The sequence below is a fragment of the Chanos chanos genome, chromosome 9 (genome assembly GCF_902362185.1).
Source record: "Chanos chanos chromosome 9, fChaCha1.1, whole genome shotgun sequence".
Lineage (NCBI taxonomy): Eukaryota > Metazoa > Chordata > Actinopteri > Gonorynchiformes > Chanidae > Chanos > Chanos chanos.
The window spans coordinates 9,670,122-9,688,275 of record NC_044503.1 but is presented as its reverse complement, the minus strand read 5'-3'; the positions used below and the strand labels follow the sequence as shown (position 1 = coordinate 9,688,275).

The following is an 18,154-nucleotide window of genomic DNA, read 5'->3' as shown; positions in this document are numbered from 1 at the left end:
GAGCTCACGGATTCGGGACCTTTTTTAGCCTGGAGTGTGTTTAGTCTGCACTGAACACGACAACAGTTCAGCACACAGCAGAGAAAGCAACTCCCACCATCCCTCCCTCTCTCTCCCTTTCTCTCTCCGATACAAGCTTTGGTTTGTAGCACAGCCTTTATGATTATAGTGTGCACTCATATGATTTTCTACTGCATAATCCATCTGTAATTTACATTAGTAGTACTGCATCAGATAGAACTGAATGGGGGATTTAGTCCACATTCTTTGGGTTAATAGTATTAGAAGGACAAAGCTGAAGTGAATTTTTGTTTCACACAGATTTTGGCTAATCCTTTAATGTTGAAAACAGATTGATTGAAAACTGATTAATTGTTCAAACAGGACAAGATTGTGCAAGGTTGACATTTCGAATGCTGAAAGGAGGGGCGGGGTCAAGGTTCTTCAGAGTAACCCACAATAAACTGCCGGGACTCAAACAAATTCACGTGCTCAATTTCTCAACCATCGATTTCTGCATAACTGAAAATCAGATTAATGTCCAGTAGAAACTGACTATGACGATTACAAAATGTCTGAAGTACGTTTGGTATATATTTGTGATACATATCGGCCTTTAAACAGAATAATCGTATTTGTGTCTTGCTAAGCGGTAAAGTCTGGACAAAGCCATAAGCAGTTGGCGGCGGGTGCTGACATTTTTACGTATAAGCATGTGAAGTTTGGCAAGCCCCGACTACAACCAGCTCTCCCCTCTTTCCTTGTCGGTCTCTACGCGGGCAAATATTGCAAGATGTGTTGAGCGATCAGTTTGGGGTCGTAGATCACGGCTCTTCGTTTGCGGCTGTGTGTCGGGGGTGGCAATTCGGTATCTATGCGCTTCATCCTCTGCAGGCCGGCATGTGGCGCTCGGTTGTTCTCTCCGACGTCATCCTCGTCGTCGCCTAGCCTCTTCACCCGTAGCAGTGAGGCCTCGGCACTGGGGGAAGGAGGCTGAACGGGGTCCAGGGAGCGACGGGCGCGTTTCAGCACGGTGACCCCTCCTCTTCCTCCGCTTACTGACCCCAGATCACGTTTCGCCCGCCGACTGGAGGGGTTACCGGAGTTACCCGATGACAGACCGGACAGAATCTTCTCGACAAGCAACCTGAGTATCGCATGAAACCACAGTATTAATGCGGACATTTAAAATGACATATGACTGGATATTTCAAGAGTAGTACAGAAAAAAAAAAACAACAACATCGGAAGATCAATGGTCCTGGCAAATGAGAAATGCCAGAATCCCATCTCTCCTCACCTGAGTACCTCCTGGTCTCTGTCCTGATCTCGCTCTGGGATCCTGTTGGTTGTTGTGCCCAGTCCAGCCTGGAGCAGCCTTTCTTGCCTGTAACGGTTTAGAAGGGCCTGGGTCAGCTGAGGGTCCAACAGGCCCTGCCATGGAGCTTGGGGCTTGGCCATGCTCATGCCCTGGTCTGTCTCGTCATAGTCAGGAGGGTAGGGCCCCTGGAAGTCCCCAGCCTCATCTTCCTCTTCCTCTTCGTCTTGCCTGACCTGTCCGTTAGCTTCTGCCTCGCTCAAGAGACGTAGCAGACCAGCAAGATATGCAGCCTCCTGTTCCTGCCTTTGGTCGTTCTCCACCATTTGCTGAAGGGCCTGGCCTAACCCTTGCAGTTTCCAGGCCTCTGGTTGGTAGTAGAGCTCGTTGGCTCGCCCCTTCAGGTCGGCCGCTGCTGGATATGACATCATCTGGGCCTCGTAAGGCAGTGAGTCACGGAGGTCTCGACGGAGACGCACCGCCCCACCTGTGCTGTCAAGACTTCGGATGTTACCATGGACTGCAGAGAGAGGCTGAAGGGAGGGGAAAAAGACAGAACATTCATAGTTGTCGCATATTTTGACTGTAAGATGATCAGTCTGCAACATGCTCTAAGTATTGTGTTATGAGCACAACTAAAATAATTGTGTTTATGGATGTGCAAAACTCAATGGAACATCTGGAACTTTTTCACGTATCACCAATCTCAGCAGTCATGATGATGTTTTTCTAGAACTTTTGCCAGCAGCAGAAAGAAGAGCATTTCATCTGGCATGCACTGTCATATTTCCTTACTCAGTGATGACAGAAGGGTTGGACTTCTTGCTTGGCAGCCTGATGAATTTGATCTAAGATGACCCTTCATTCACAGAGAATAAATCAGACACTCGACAGCAAATCCGTGCATATCCATTTGAATGGCAGGACAATGGTGCCTCACACACTCAAATTGGTTTTCATCAGAAACAACATGTATTGAATGTGATAAGAGAGTCCCATTGTCTGCAGTAAAAAGTGACCATTCATTTTCTCGCTTCATTCATCTGGCAGCAGGGAGCCCAGCTTAAGGATACTACTCCTGCTCTTCTTCAGAAGACACAGTGTTTTCAGAAAGAGAAAATTACACGGCAAGAAGCTTCCCTGAAAATGATATGGTCTTGTATATGGGTTTGTAATTTCCTGGCACTATGTGTATCGTAGTGCTCCAAATGGAGTATTTAATCGTAACTTGTGGTATATATATAGAGGTGATAGCAGTGTAATTAATCATTTATTATGATGGGACTAAAGAGATCCTGGATGCATTTAGCATGTTATTAATAATAAAAAGCATGAGCAGACATTTGCCTTGTCCTTCCATCATTTGAGTGTTTATATTTCTGTTCAATCCCTGGATAGTCAGACCAAACATATGACTTTTTTAGAATTTCATTAACTCTGGATTATAACGTGGATTTTTCAAATTCCATTTAAAATGATGACAATCTAAACCTCTGAGTGCCAGATTAAACAGGGTTTAGAGAACCCTCGTATTTGGCAAGGATGACGTGTGACATTAAAAATGCAGGTTTTTGGGATTCTGAGTGTTTGTTATAGGAGATGAACTGTGGTCATACACAGACAAACATTCACACACACAAACAATACGATCTCCTGTGGAGTGAGAAAGAACACACGCTAATCTGAAATCTCAAACTGATTTGAGAATTCTGTCATTTTAATCGGAAGAAGAATTAATAAAATGTTTTCTTTTCCTTTTGCTCGTCCTATTTTTCTCACACCTTCCCCTCCGTGGTGAATCAGAAGTGCGCGTGTGTGCATGTGTCAGTGCTGAAAATCTGTGTTATTCACAAACATTCATCTCACATCTGCCTACGTCTTCCGCAGAGGGTTTTTTTCCTCCCCCCAAAGCGAACAGCGTCCCACTGAGCCACAATCTGACTCCTCGCCCTCAACATCGCTCTTACTCGCAACACGCTTTCCACAGGAAAAAGTCAAACGCCGCCCTGCGATTCTTTTATGAATGTCAAACAACAATGTAAAGGACTCGAAACGCTAGCTGAGAAAACGTAAATGTAAAATGATCGAGACACTTTAAAAACACTGGCATTTGCAAGACAGACAGTCATTATCTCTACTACAATATCCAGCTCTGAGATTTGATTGTGTTTGTGTCACTGAATGAATGCACCGGCAGACAGTCAGCTCATTATGCTTGTGAGGATGTGACTGGTGTGCGAAGTGCTCAATGTAATTCAAGCTTCGAGCAAAGACAGTCACATTAAAAAACACACTGAATTTGAAAAGAGAGGTTGCTTCTGAGAGACTTTGTGAAAAGTGAAGGTGACGTAACAGATATGAAGCAAGAAGGAGACTCCCCTCGGGAGGGTGAAGGGGTTGAGGTCGGCCGTTAGCGTGAACGATAATACGAGAGAGCTGAAGGACAGGACGGTCCCGACAAAGGAACGAGTTAGAAAGGGATTTAAAATCTTCTTGTCCTCAAATCACCTGTTTCAGCGCAGTAAGCATCTCCAGACATCTTGTCAGATACATTAGCAGATGCTGGCCTGTTTTCAGTTGCCTGAGGCAGCAGAATCCAATATTGCCGCTCCAGCCGAGAACAGGCCATCGATTATAGATATGAATCCCATCATAGATAACATATCATAACTGTCAAGACTTTTGCTGTTTAATCATCTTCACAAGAGTACGTCAAATTTCTATGAAAATGGCCTACAAGGCTTGGAGGGGGACGTTTACTCAGCATCTTGACGGTTCAGACAATACCATACAGCGCTCTTTTTTTTTCTCAGTAAACATTACACTCACTCACAAGAAAAAGTTAAATTCCTTGTAAACCAGATGGAATATTAAGTATATAACCTAAGAATCTGACATCTAGCAATAGCTTCTTTTGAGTTATGATACTGAACAATATTTCAGTCCAAAGGAACCCAGACTATCGTTAGTTCAAATGTGGAGAACAACAATATCAACCACAGAGGCATTAGCCACAGACATGTCACTGAAATGTTGCATTGTCTGATATTATCAGTGCAAAGCACTTTAATCAAACAGATGGGCTCCCAAACAGTGCTGTAAGAGTAATGATTAATAATGGATGGAGGTGAATGACGTTTGTAGGAGAGTGAGCGTGGGATTCCGCCGAGCCCTGGACGAGACGGCACGCCGGTGAGTCACCCTGGTGCATTATGACGTCTTTGCTGCTCCAAAAAATGTGTGTCCATGTGTGTTACTGTGTGTGTGTGTGCGGGTGTATCCTAACATCCATAACACAAATGATCAGCAGAGCTGAAGCGTGGTTTTTCACGTCGTTGGTGACAATGTATGTTTCGTTAGATGTCCTGTAGTGCATATCCACTTTGCATTTGAGACCATCAGATAAATGTGTTCAGCTGCAAAGAATATTGTGTTGTCCTGGCATTCCTCTCTTAACAAAAATGTTTTTTGTGGGGATTCTTGTAGAATTCAAACATTTAACCATCTGCAGCAACAGACTTGTAATGTCTTACCAAATTGTCCGTTGTGTATATGAAAAAGTAATACATGCACAAAGGAATTACCTCTAAAACATTAATCCCTCTCACTGGAGAGAGCATCAGTTTCACAAATACACAAAATGTACATTTAGGGATGAACGAGACACTTTGGAATGGCACTTTGAAGCAGATTTCTAATGAAATTATAATCTCAATCTCTCTCTCTCTCTCTCTCTCTCTCTCTCTCTCTCTCTCTCATTCTGTTAGTGTGTGAGTGTGTGTCTGTTTGTGCTTGGCCTCTATGAAGAAACCAATTGTACCCACTGAAACCAGTTGCCATGACAGCGTACCTCCTGACCTCCCAGCAGAATGCTTTCAGCTAATTAGATTGTGCGGCTGTTCTTATTGATTCCATTCAACCTTATGTTATAAAATCTGTTTTTGTAGACTAAAAAAACCCCCAAAAAACCACAAACATCACTCATAAAAAAAACCCCCAAAACAAAACCAAACAAAAAACACTTAAGCAGTATCCTCTGTTAATGTTGTCTGTTGCTGATGTGTTTCTCTGAACACTGTCCATGGTACTGAAAATGCAGTCTCATTGCACCGCTATAGCCTGAATTAGTTGCAACCCTGGAGAACATTATAGCAAGTTGAGTCACGACTGCTCCTCTTGTCTCAGAATTTCCATTCATACACTACCAAGAGGATGAAAACCATCAAGGCTATCAGCAAAACATATTTATTTTCCGCCTCATTAAGCATTTTACATTAATGATAATTTTATCTACATCACTGAACTCATCTCGCAGTATGTTTATGCACTGAAGTCACAAACAGTTTGATGAAAGAATCCAACATCTGTGCATTTCCAATCAGACTACCACTGCTATATTCCTCCAAGGGGACTAAATAAACATCTAAATGTAATAACAGGCTGACACTTCACTTGATGGACCCATGTGTAATGCCTATGTCCTGGGGTGTAGACACACTAAATTTCAATACATCTACAAGAAATGTCATGTAGTCCCACAGGGGTATGGCTCAGCTTGGTTAAGGTTTTGATTGGTTGTTTATGATCACGTAACGTTCAAATAGACCTATAGTCTTGAGCATATTTCAGGTGGTAACTCATGTATCATGTATTTCTATTCATTTCGTAGTGTTACACTTCTATAGGATTCTCTTAACCTTGCAAATATGACATTCAAAGCACATTATTTCATTCAAAAAGGAATTAAATGTTCAGTTTATGTAATTCTCACCACTTTGAATCTTCATAATCTGATATAGCTAATAAATGATTGCAAATTTCATGTGAAGATTACATGTTTTCCTGTATCTTATATGCCGTTGAATATTTTGTCATAGAAAAAAACCTTTGAATGAAATATGTGGTTGAATTTATCACATATTCTGCAGCCAGGAACCATGGCAACAGGGACGGTCTGAACTGATTTGGAGGACCAAGAAGAAATAGAACAATAATAGACACAGTCAACAAATAAGCTTCCCCCCACAGAGTAAACGCAGCCACTCCACACGACAGGAGAGCATTTGCGACCTTCTGATGTGATCTGACTTCACATGGTCAAAGGTCTAAAAATACCCTTTACAAACAGCGCACGCCGGATCTTCTGTCTCTCTAAGATAAATAACCAACTCCCGCTATATCTGGAGTCTTCCTGATAAAATGATTAGATTTTAATTTGTGATTTTGTGTTTGCCCGCTGTGTTTGGTCTCCAGTGATTAATTAGCCAACCCCATTTCCACAAAGATCAAATTTCATTAAGATTTTTTGATTGGGTATCTGTGTCATGATGTTATACCCTCTCTGGTTACTTGGCAACAATGAGTACAACTCACCTTAAGCCCTCTCACCTATTTTGGTGAATTCACCTTGCAAAATTTAACCCTCCCTTTTTGAGATCTCTGTCTTCCTCTTTTCTGACAGCGTAGTCATTACTAGAACATTCATGTACGTATTTTCAAATCATTGTGACTCTCCAATCAACTTATTTGCAGAATATACGTATAAATGCAAAACCAAATATATTATATCTTACCAACGTGTAGAGTATACATATATATGCTATATGTCTCAAAATTAAAGTGCAAAATTAGCAATCAATAATTAACAGACTGGCAGAGAAACAACTGTAACTTCATTGCTCATTGTCAAAAAGAAATGTTAAAAAAAATCTCAATTTAGTTCTGTTTCCAACATCTGAAGTAGTTATTTATGATGAGTCATGTCATACGTGCTATTAATCCTGTCAAAGCAATACCGACATCTGCTCACTGGTTTCGCCCAATTCCTCACTGTCATGTTAAATACAACATCAGCAAAATGTAATGAAAACAGATGAGATGAAACACGTAACATGGTAAACGCATGTGTTTGTGTGTGTGTGTGTTACCTTAGCCTCCAGATACTGAGTATGAAGCAGGGCAAAAGACAGGAGGAGAAGAACAGCGTTGGATAGAGGGCCCGACATCCTGGAGACAAGAATGAAGCTGCCCTTGCACAGACAAGCACACTGCTACTGAATGCAGACTCACAGATGGAGAGATCTAGCTGGAGAGAGAGGGAGGGAGGGAGAGAGAAAGGGAGAGAGGCTGGCAGGGAGGGAGGGAGAGAGAGGCTGGCAGGGAGGGAGGGAGAGAGGGAGGGAGGGAGGGAGGGAGGAAAGGAGGGAGGGAAGAATTTTCTTCTCGTGAGAGGGACATGAGGCAGCATGAGTGGGTGGGTGGAAGAGAGATGAGATTTGGTGATCTGTGTTTACATGATGTAGAGATATTGTAGGTAAAAACAAATGCAAGCAAGGAGGTATGGAAATATGATGCCAGACAGTGGTGTAGCAAATGTTTGTAATTTAAGACAGACTCATGCTGAACTATGTGTAACTGAAAACCATAAATGGAAAGACACAGAATGAATACAAGCAACGCCACAAAGGAAACATGAAGAATTTAATATTGTGCATGTATATTTATGTCATTGTTCTGATTATGACATTATGATGGAAAGAACTTTTTAAAAAAAGATGTTAAAATCAATGTAAGAAGCAAATGAAAAAATGTAAAAGAAACACAAAAATCCCAAACAAAAGACTTCTATAAAGCTCAAATCAACCAATGAAATGATTTCTTATTAATCTACAGTTCAATGGCAAACAATCCTCAAATCTATAGTGACATCTAAAGCAACACCACAATCTAAGGTACATCCACATGTACAATATTTGATTATTTTCCATGAAAAAACTGTGACGTTGTGTGGATAAATCCTCATTAAAGATCAATAATGTGACCGTTGAATTAGCAGACATGCAGATTAACCATTTTTACCAAACTTATTCCACTTCATTCAAGGGTTTGGTCAAAGCTTCCTCATAGCAGTTCATCTCAGCTTTTTTGGGGGAATCTAATGGAAAGACATTAACATGGTGATGGGTGAACTGTATTGTTTCTTACAGTGCAAGTTAAAAAGGCATTTGTTATTTCTCTTCTGTTACATGAAAGGCTTTTCAGTCTCTCTTCACATCTCATTTTGTTGAAGGTGAATTAATGAGTAAACTGGCACATGGTTCACAAAGAGGCCTACGTGTAAATGTGAAATCTCATTAAATTTTGTAATTAAAATATTTATTATTGGCTCGAATTTTGACAAACAAAGGAATTAATTTTCGTGACGCAAAAAATTTATGTTGACTTAAGATAGGTAACATTATCAAGTTAATCAAACTTTAGACTCCAATACAGGTAAAGAACAAAAGCTTTGGTTACCCTTCCGTCGGCTCTTCAGTGTTGTCACGATCACCACCGTTATCATAATTAAAAGTCCGAGGCCAATGAAGACTGAAAAACCTTGGTAGTACACAGACCCTGATAGTGTGTGCTGTTTCACAACTGCACAAGGAAGAAAACACAACCCATACGTATGTATACAACACACACACACATATATGCACATATGTATTTATGTATGTGTATGCTAAAAATAACTCATCCATTGATTCTTACCCTCCTGAGTGTATGTGTAAGGCTCACTGGTCACATCCACTGAGCTTCCTGACACAGTCATTTTGTGGACACAAGTGAAAGAAACAGGAGGAAGCACGGTAACATTGAAGAGACACACCATCCCCGACAGGCATTCTGGGTCTCTATAGGTATGGCTGTATGCTCCCTTCACCGACAGCTGGAAATGGCTTTGCATAGTCTTCTTTAGGTAGGTGCATGCAACCACCACTTTTTTCTCACTCTCCACTTGCCTGTACACATGAATGCTTGGCTTTGGGATATCTAAAATGGAAAAGGAGATTTAGTCTGTAAGTCATAGTCTTTTCAATTGGTATAAAGATGCTAAAATGGGATATACATATATATATATATATATATATATATATATATATATATATATATATATATATATATATATAAACCCTTATTTTATTAACTTACGTGGGGCTTGCCAATAAGGTGTCGGGGCTGTTAACAAAACAAAACAAAACAAAACAAAACAAAACAAAACAAAACAAAACAACAAAAAACAATCAGTTATTCAGACATATCAGTAACATATCACTAATACTGACTTCATATCATTTCTCAGGCTGCTTATGTAATGTACTGTTTCTGGTCTATTATATTCTATGCATCTTATATTCTATGCATCATGTTTATTGCATCTTAAAATAATAAGAGCAGACATTAAGCTTTCACTCTTTTTGTGTGTAGTGCTGCCATCTGGCTGTTGAAGAATAATAAACAGGTTTTATACATTAAAGTCTCAACTTTTACACTGTCCATCTCATACAAATGTTGCCTAGCTACTGAGCTAGGACACATTACAAATGTTGTCTAGCGAATGTTTATAAAACTTTTAGTGATAATGGATAGATTGTTCATTTGTATATGCAATTTAGTGGTGTTAGGCAATTCAATATGATGTTACAATTTAGAAGAACAAAACTGACGCAAACACTGACAAGAATCATTTCCCAGTGACAATGCATTTAACATCCTCATCAGTTATCACTTTAGAGCATGCTCTGATAGTTTAAAAAAATTAACTGTTAATTTGAATAGGTTACATACTAGATTTTTTTAAAATTAGTCTAAATCCTGTTACAACTGGGCTGCATGCTGTACAACGATGTATTAAGGCTGATGTACACTTGAGATCTTGTCCACAACTATGTCTCATATACAATACAAAAAAAAAAAAGAAATACATAAGCACAACTTTTTCTTTGTTAATGTGAAAAAGAAAAATGGACTTACTAGGATCCCACCAGTTTCGTCGATCTGAAAAGACAATGAAGAGACCACATACGCTTTTAATGCAAAACCCAGAACTATTTTCACACTAAAATATATCCATGACAAGTCTTATTTGTAAATGTGTAGGGAAAAAAATGGAGCTTACAGGGTCTCCTCCAGTATGGAGATTCAGCTAAGGAGGACAAAAATACAAAACTTTAGATCCTAAAACACTCAAACATTTCTTTGCAAGGTCTCTGCTTCTCTGTTCATATAACTGCTTTTTTTTCAAAATATCTTTTTTCCAAAATATCTTATTTCCTAAATAAGATTCCATTTATGATGCTCTCTGGAAAGCATCCACTTGGACACGGTCTTGCGTTTGAATTTAACAAAGAGAACTGTACTCACTGGGTCTCATCCAGTAGGGCTGTTGGGCTGAACAAAACACATACAAATTTACATATACAAATTTACACATTTACACCTACAAATTTACACATTTACACATGAAAATACACATACATTTACACATGCACATTTACATGTTTGTGCATGGAAATACACATACGGTTACATATACTAATTTACACATGCACATGTACAAATTTGTACACTTGTACATGCCAATTTACATATTGACACATGCAAATTCACACATTTACATATACAAATTTCAACTGTTCAGCTACAAAAACAGTCATATAGATATTAATCAGAGATACTGTCCAGAGTCCAAAATAAAGCAAAGAAGAATATATTTTTTTCAAACCAATCCAATTAGATTAAGATCATCCTGAGTTAAAAATGGACTCACTAGGTCTCATCCAGTATGGTCGCTCAGCTGGATACTGAACACAACTCACAGCACAATCAATTACAACGGTTATGGAAATGACGCTTTGTGCTGGAAATATCCCAAATATGCATGTGCCCACAAATATGTCTCATATACAATACATAAATAAAGAGAAACATAAGCACACCTTTTTCTTTGTTAATGTGAAAAAGAAAACTGGACTTACTTGGACCCCAGCCATATCGCCGATCTGAAAAGACAATGAAGAGACCACATACATTTTTAATGTAACAGCCAGAACTATTTTCACACTAAAATATATCCAAGACAAGTCTTATTTGTAAATGTGTGGGAAAGAAATGGAGCTTACAGGGTCTCCTCCAGTATGGAGATTCAGCTAAGAGGGAAAAAAACAAACAAACTTCAGATTCTAAATCACTCAAACATTTCTTTGCAATATTTCTGATCCTCTCCTCACATAATTACAGTTTGTAAAATAGCTAAAAAACATCCATGATGTTCTTTAAAAAACATCCACTATAACACTGTCTTACATTTGAATTTAACAAAGAGAATTGTACTCACTGGGTGTCATCCAGTACGACTCTCGGGCTGAAAAAACACATACAGATTTACACTTACAAATTTACACATTTACTTACACATACCATCTTACATAATTACACATACAAATTTACACATTTACACATACAAATTATGGCTGCTGAGCTGCAAAACACATACCGCCGTACAGATATCAGTCAGCGATGTTGAACAGACTCCCAAATAAAGCAAAGAAGAATATATTTTTGTCATACCAGTCCAGCTAGATTTAGACTACACTGAGAAATGGACTCACTAGGTCTCATCCAGTATGGTCGCTCAGCTGGAAGAAAGGACAGAAGAAAGGTATGAGTTGCACACAGTATAATGATTTAATAAAGCTGATGTACACTTCAGCCCTTACCACTGACTGGTTTCTTTTGTAAATGAAATCAACACAAGAGTACAGACTAACAGCATATGCTACACAATATTGAACACAACTCACAGCACAATCAATTCTAACGGTTACGGAAATGACACTTTGTGCTGGAAATATCCCAAATATGCATGTGCCCACAAGTATGTCTCATATACAGTACATAAATAAGAAATAAATCAGCACACCTTTTTCTTTGTTAATGTGAAAAAGAAAACTGGACTTACTTGGACCCCAGCCATATCGCCGATCTGAAAAGACAATGAAGAGACAACATACATTTTTAATGTAATAGCCAGAACTATTTTCACACTAAAATATATCCAAGACAAGTCTTATTTGTAAATGTGTAGGGGGGAAAATGGAGCTTACAGGGTCTCCTCCAGTATGGAGATTCAGCTAAGAGGGAAAAAATAAAAAACTTCAGATTCTAAATCACTCAAACGTTTCTTTGCAATGTTTCTGATCCTCTCCTCACATAATTACAGTTTGTAAAATAGCTAAAAAACATCCATGATGTTCTTTAAAAAGCATCCACTATAACACTGTCTTGCATTTGAATTTAACAAAGAGAATTGTACTCACTGGTTCTCATCCAGTACGACTCTCGGGCTGAAAAAACACATACAGATTCACACATACAAATTTACACTTAAACATACACATATGAATAAACACATTTACACTTACAAATACACATTCATTTACACATACAGATGTACACATTTACACATACAGATGTACACATTTACACATATCATCTTACATAATTACACATACAAATTTACGCATTTACACATAAAAATTATGGCTGCTGAGCTGCAAAACACATACCGCCATACAGATATCAATCAGCGATGTTGAACAGACTCCCAAATAAAGCAAAGAAGAATATATTTTTGTCATACCAGTCCGGCTAGATTTAGACTACACTGAGAAATGGACTCACTAGGTCTCATCCAGTATGGTTGCTCAGCTGGAAGAAAAGACAGAACAAAGGTATGAGTTGCACACAGTATAATGATTTAATAAAGCTGATGTACACTTCAGCCCGTACCTCAGAGTGGTTTCTTTTGTAAATGAAATAAACACAAGAGTACAGACTAACAGCATATGCTACACAATACTGAACACAACTCACAGCACAATCAATTCTAACGGTTACGGAAATGACACTTTGTGCTGGAAATATCCCAAATATGCATGTGCCCACAAATATGTCTCATATACAGTACATAAATAAGAAATAAATCAGCACACCTTTTTCTTTGTTAATGTGAAAAAGAAAACTGGACTTACTTGGACCCCAGCCATATCGCCGATCTGAAAAGACAATGAAGAGACCACATACATTTTTAATGTAACAGCCAGAAATATTTTCACACTAAAAAATATATCCAAGACAAGTCTTATTTGTAAATGTGTAGGGGGAAAAAATGGAGCTTACAGGGTCTCCTCCAGGATGGAGATTCAGCTAAGAGGGAAAAAATAAAAAACTTCAGATTCTAAATCACTCAAACGTTTCTTTGCAATGTCTCTGTTCCTCTCCTCACATAATTAAAGTTTGTAAAATAGCTAAAAAAACATCCATGATGTTCTTTAAAAAACATTCACTATAACACTGTCTTGTATTTGAATCTAGCATTTGAAAGAGAACTGCACTCACTGGTTCTCAACCAGTAGGGCTCTTGGGATGAAAAAACATACAAATTTACATATACAAATTTACATATACAAATACACATATATTTACGCATACAAATTTACACATATACACATACATTTCTTTGCAATGTCTCGGTGCATGCTCCTCATATAAACATTGTTTTAAATATTTAACTCTAAACACTAGTTAATACTGTCCTTTAACGTATATTCATAATGGCACTGTTTTTCACATGAATTTAAAAAGGAGAATTGTCCTCAGTGGGTTTCATCCAGTATAGCTGCTGAGCTTCAGAAAGTCATATAAACATACAGACATTAATCAGTGGTGATGCACAGATTCCCAAGGGAGACAGAGAGAAGGGAGAAGGACAAATACATTTTTGTCAAACCAGACTGGCTAGATTTAGACTACACTGAGAAATGAACTTACTGGGTCTCAGCCAATATGGTCGCTCAGCTGGGAAAAAAAGACAAAAAAAAAGTCCACAAATGTGTCCACAAATATGTCTCATATACAGTACAAAAATAAAGAAATATATAAGCACTATATACACAGAAATACATGTATATATATATGTATATATATGCATTGCACTATGGTGATGGACAGAATTCAAATGAAATTACATTTGAAATAATAGTGACAGTATTGATTTGCATTTTTTAGTTAAAAAAGAAAGAATGACACATACATGTGGTGTTCCAGTCAGATGGTGGAGCTGAAAAGAACACATAATTAATCATTCTCCAAAAACTCTTAAATTAGTCATTCATTTATATTAGCGTTACATATATTTGACAATAAAATATTCATTTAAAATGCTGACAGTCACTTGGCACTTCTGTCTGTTGAGTAAAACAAAGATTCTTAAAAATAAGATTTTTTTTGCCACTTCTTTGAAAAAACAGATAATACCATAATGTATGGCATTGTGTCATGAATATATAAAAATACACATATAGTTTACAACTCACTAGTCGTCCATCCGTATTGGCCATCATCTAAAAGACAAAAACACAGGGACGTTATGATGTGTATGAATACAAAAACCTTTCCTATGGTTAGACACGAATCTTCAAAAAGGGAAATGAAACGCCATCCATGTGTCATAGCCTTAGTTCTTTAGCCGCAATAAGGGTATTAGTTGAAATTCTTCGAACAGTCGAATTCTCGTACTCTGTCTGTATTTTAAGTCTGTATTTTACACTTTTCAGGTCAACATTCATTTTCAAAATTTGTTTATTTTCTACTAAACCAGCAGTTAACTGTAATGAACAAACCACATCCATTTAATTTATTCAACAGGAATATGTCCCCATACATGTATAAGCTCAAACAAATGCATAAAACATGAATAAGTGGGGAGAATTTAACTTACCCTTACTCCACCAGTATGGCTGGTTAACTACTAAAAAAAGACAATGCTTTTGTTAAAAAGGTAATGCTTTTGTTAAAAGTGCTAGACAGTTCATGGAAAAATCTGAGCTAAATGGCTGTATAGCACCAAACAGAATTATACATTACATGGCTTTTATGATGATATATAATATTGAACTGTGCTATTTACTTAAAAAAGACAGAAAGAAAAGAAGAAAACAACACATACATGTGGTGTCCGAGTTTGGTGGTGGAGCTGAGAAAGCATATAATTAGTTATTCTGGTGCAATTGTTTACGAATGCAATTTAGCCTAAATATTCATGAATCAGGGATATTCTGATAATGGTAGAGCTAACAGTGTCAGAAGAGCTAAGAAGTCACTTGACATAGTACAATACCATCTCCTGTCTGAAAGGTAACATACTCAGGTTTTGTTTAATGGAATATCATCAGATGTGTGTCCTATCTGATAAGATACTAGATTCATGTATTAGAATAATCCTAGAAAATTCCATGATAAAGTACATAGTGCAGCATAAGTATAAGAGAAATATCACAGGCAAGTCATAATTCAAATCTATTTCAGCCAGAAACACATTTTATTGCTTAATTGTGCCTTTAAGAATGCCTTATGAAAAGTTCAAAAACGTGAGTATGATTTTACTACACACAGTATCATAATATGAACAAAAATACCAAGATCTCTGGATTGCTACCAGAAAAACAAAACAAAAACCTCTACAGAGGTTAAAAAAAAGAGACAAGTTCATGAATCTGCACATCATTACCAGCTAACCTTGACCCTGGCCAAGTCTGACGGTCTAGTTTGCCCGGGTGTGTTCCAATAAACACTTAATTACAACTGAGAGCAAGAGAGGAGTCTCATTGACCTGTCTTTGGAAAACTCCTACCTAAGTGAGAGTTAGGAAATTATGAATGTTTCAGGTGGTGCTATTGCAGCATCTTACAGAACAGATGCACAAACACATCAGTACATGTATAGGTTGGTTCTTTGCTCTCAGTTTCAGTTTTCTGTAGTTTGTGGTTTAGTGTGCTAAAACCTCAGACAAAACAGGATGGCTCAAAAAAAGGCTCACACAAAAAGTTGAGAAACATTCTGAGCAAAAATGAGGAACCCCTGAAATTCCTGCATTACATTTTAAATGGACATCTCTCCCTGGATTTGATTTTCCTTTTTAACAAGTTTAAATAATATGATATATCTATCTCAAGCAAACATTTTTACATTTGAAAATATAAAATGCGTAAAATGTGTGATATTACTTTTTGTTGTACTTATCATTTGAACTGAGCTTCAACATTCTTAAAACTTTGTATACTTTTGTAATTTTGTACATAGTACTTCATGTTGTCTGTTATTTGCTTTCTGTTGTCTGTCTAATGTTATCTCTGGATACCATATTCTCAGGGGACTAAATAAAAATAAATGATCAGTACAATATAACCAACACAGACACAGAAAAGACATATTTTAAGTGTTGAAAACTTATATGGACACTGCAGCTTGTTTCACTGTGGTAAGAAATAGGGGAATATAAACAAAGATTCCCAGGCAACTTCCACTTACTTGCTGTTGCATACGGTAAGGGGGCTGTCAAAAGAAGAAAGAAAGAGAAAGAGAAAAAAAACAGACCTTGAGAAAACAATCGACAATAAGGGCGGAGGGGGTTAGGACAATTCCAAGGACAATTCCACTGCCAGGGGCCCTCACAAAACACTGTTATTATTATTATTATTATTATTATTATTATTATCATAGGTTTGGGGGGCCCAAAATTTCTAGCAGTGCCCCTGTCTGCAGTCACGCAAAATGGCAAACATAATGTCTCTGTAGCAGCAGGGTGACTCTGTTTATGAATGTAAGTGGCCTAGTGGAATTAAGCTGAGTAGTACAGAATGTTGAACGAGTGATCATATTTTAGGTAAAATCACCAGTATTTGAATTTGCAAGAGCTGCAATTTTGTTACATACTTGTTTCCAAGCCCTGCTGATAATTGTACCATGCATACGACTCTCGAACTGAAAAAGAGAGATTTTAGAAATGACACAAAAATGGATTTAGTATTAAAGCAAAACATAATTCTTCTGTGGCTTAATGAGTGTAATCTGAGAAGGTTTACCCAGTCCATTTCATCACAATCTAAATGTGATAATATGGTTTTTTCCCCAATGCTTGAGGAATTTCTATTTTGAACTTTTATTTTGAAAAGACGTCCCACAGGACAAGTTTCGGCTACTGTTATACAGATTAGAGGGAGCTGTATATTCTATCGAATATATCTTTACAGCAAAGTTTTTAACATTAGACGGTAAGACTAAGGATTAACACAAAAGTGATACTACGGTGCTCTAACGTGTCTACTTTTTTTTTTAGCTGACGTTGCTCCGGTATGAAGCAACGACGTCAAACGCACTTATGGCTTAATGCGAATGACCAAATACAACAAATGTTTTCAGAATAAATCATTAAAATGACTTCGAATGCGATCTCACCCGCAAATGATATCTTAGAGTTTTGCTGGCAAAAGTAGTTGTTTAAATAGGACAAATATTTCCAGTTCCACATTAGAATGAACAATCTTTGTACGATATTCAAAATCTTGTTCTTAAATAATCAAATAGGCTACTTACCAACTGCACACCAAAGAACTACTTTTAAAAAATATGCCGGATTTCGCATTGTGTGACGTACTCGAAGTTCTCTCTAAACTTTTGAAATGTCGCCCAGTTTTAGCGCTAGCGCGTCATGAGTGTAAAGATTCTTGTACTGCGATACAAACTGCGGTTACTTCCTAAATCTAGCCTAGACGGCTCATACGAGCACACTTTATGACACGCCGAAATAATGCAGGCTTCTCCACAGTCATATGACCAGGAAATTTATCTTTCTCTCCCACTGGAATGCTGTAACACTGTGACAAGGCTTTCTAAACAAGCAAATGGGTGTTTATATGAAAAAGGCCCATCCTCATCCTTGCGCAACAGATGCCTGCCTCACTTCAGCACAGACATTTTGCAGCTGCGCTTCATTTCTTTAGGTACAATTAACTTGTCAGATAATGTTGTATTACGGCTGCGAAGAAAAAAAAGGCATCACCAGTATTACAGCTAGAGAGTTACTTTTAATAACATCTTGAATGTGTCAAACACAGCGAACACAATAACAACCTTTTAGCTCCTTATGATGTAACAACTGCTTTAGACTTGATT

General features: G+C 37.8%; 2 protein-coding genes across 6 annotated transcripts; both read right to left on the bottom strand.

Annotated features, from left to right (window-relative positions):
• Positions 1-771: 771 nt before the first annotated feature.
• pcsk1nl (proprotein convertase subtilisin/kexin type 1 inhibitor, like) lies at positions 772-7,323 on the bottom strand. Its single transcript, XM_030785159.1, has 3 exons — positions 7,246-7,323; positions 1,301-1,851; positions 772-1,147 (listed from the first exon to the last, which is right to left on the bottom strand). Exons 1-3 carry the CDS (start codon positions 7,321-7,323, stop codon positions 772-774), a joined length of 1,005 nt encoding a protein of 334 aa, XP_030641019.1.
• Positions 7,324-7,780: 457 nt separating this feature from the next.
• Positions 7,781-17,845, bottom strand: LOC115820831 (uncharacterized). Of its 5 annotated transcripts, none has more exons than XM_030784518.1 (25): positions 17,576-17,845; positions 16,916-16,963; positions 16,511-16,534; positions 15,150-15,176; positions 14,922-14,951; positions 14,518-14,544; positions 14,235-14,261; positions 13,973-13,999; positions 13,322-13,348; positions 13,174-13,197; positions 12,824-12,850; positions 12,460-12,486; positions 12,247-12,273; positions 12,102-12,125; positions 11,752-11,778; positions 11,478-11,504; positions 11,263-11,289; positions 11,119-11,142; positions 10,505-10,531; positions 10,260-10,286; positions 10,115-10,138; positions 9,293-9,319; positions 8,852-9,133; positions 8,615-8,737; positions 7,781-8,252 (listed from the first exon to the last, which is right to left on the bottom strand). In XM_030784518.1, exons 1-25 carry the CDS (start codon positions 17,622-17,624, stop codon positions 8,182-8,184), a joined length of 1,101 nt encoding a protein of 366 aa, XP_030640378.1. In that variant the 5' UTR covers positions 17,625-17,845; the 3' UTR covers positions 7,781-8,181. The 5 variants fall into 5 exon arrangements, with proteins under 5 accessions (XP_030640378.1, XP_030640379.1, XP_030640382.1 ...); XM_030784519.1 differs by having other exon boundaries at positions 14,922-14,948; XM_030784522.1 differs by lacking the exons at positions 12,102-12,125; positions 12,247-12,273; positions 12,460-12,486; positions 12,824-12,850.
• Positions 17,846-18,154: the final 309 nt, after the last annotated feature.

Excerpts from the sequence above, each read along its gene's own strand:
- pcsk1nl (XM_030785159.1), bottom strand. The coding sequence starts at position 7,323 with ATGTCGGGCCCTCTATCCAACGCTGTTCTTCTCCTCCTGTCTTTTGCC. Across the intron at positions 1,852-7,245 it reads CTCAGTATCTGGAGGCTAAG|CCTCTCTCTGCAGTCCATGG; the intron begins GTAACACACACA and ends CCCTCCCTTCAG. Across the intron at positions 1,148-1,300 it reads AGAGACCAGGAGGTACTCAG|GTTGCTTGTCGAGAAGATTC; the intron begins GTGAGGAGAGAT and ends TGCGATACTCAG.
- LOC115820831 (XM_030784518.1), bottom strand. The coding sequence starts at position 17,624 with ATGCGAAATCCGGCATATTTTTTAAAAGTAGTTCTTTGGTGTGCAGTT. Across the intron at positions 16,964-17,575 it reads AGTTCTTTGGTGTGCAGTTG|TTCGAGAGTCGTATGCATGG; the intron begins GTAAGTAGCCTA and ends TCTCTTTTTCAG. Across the intron at positions 8,738-8,851 it reads TTACACATACACTCAGGAGG|TTGTGAAACAGCACACACTA; the intron begins GTAAGAATCAAT and ends TTCCTTGTGCAG.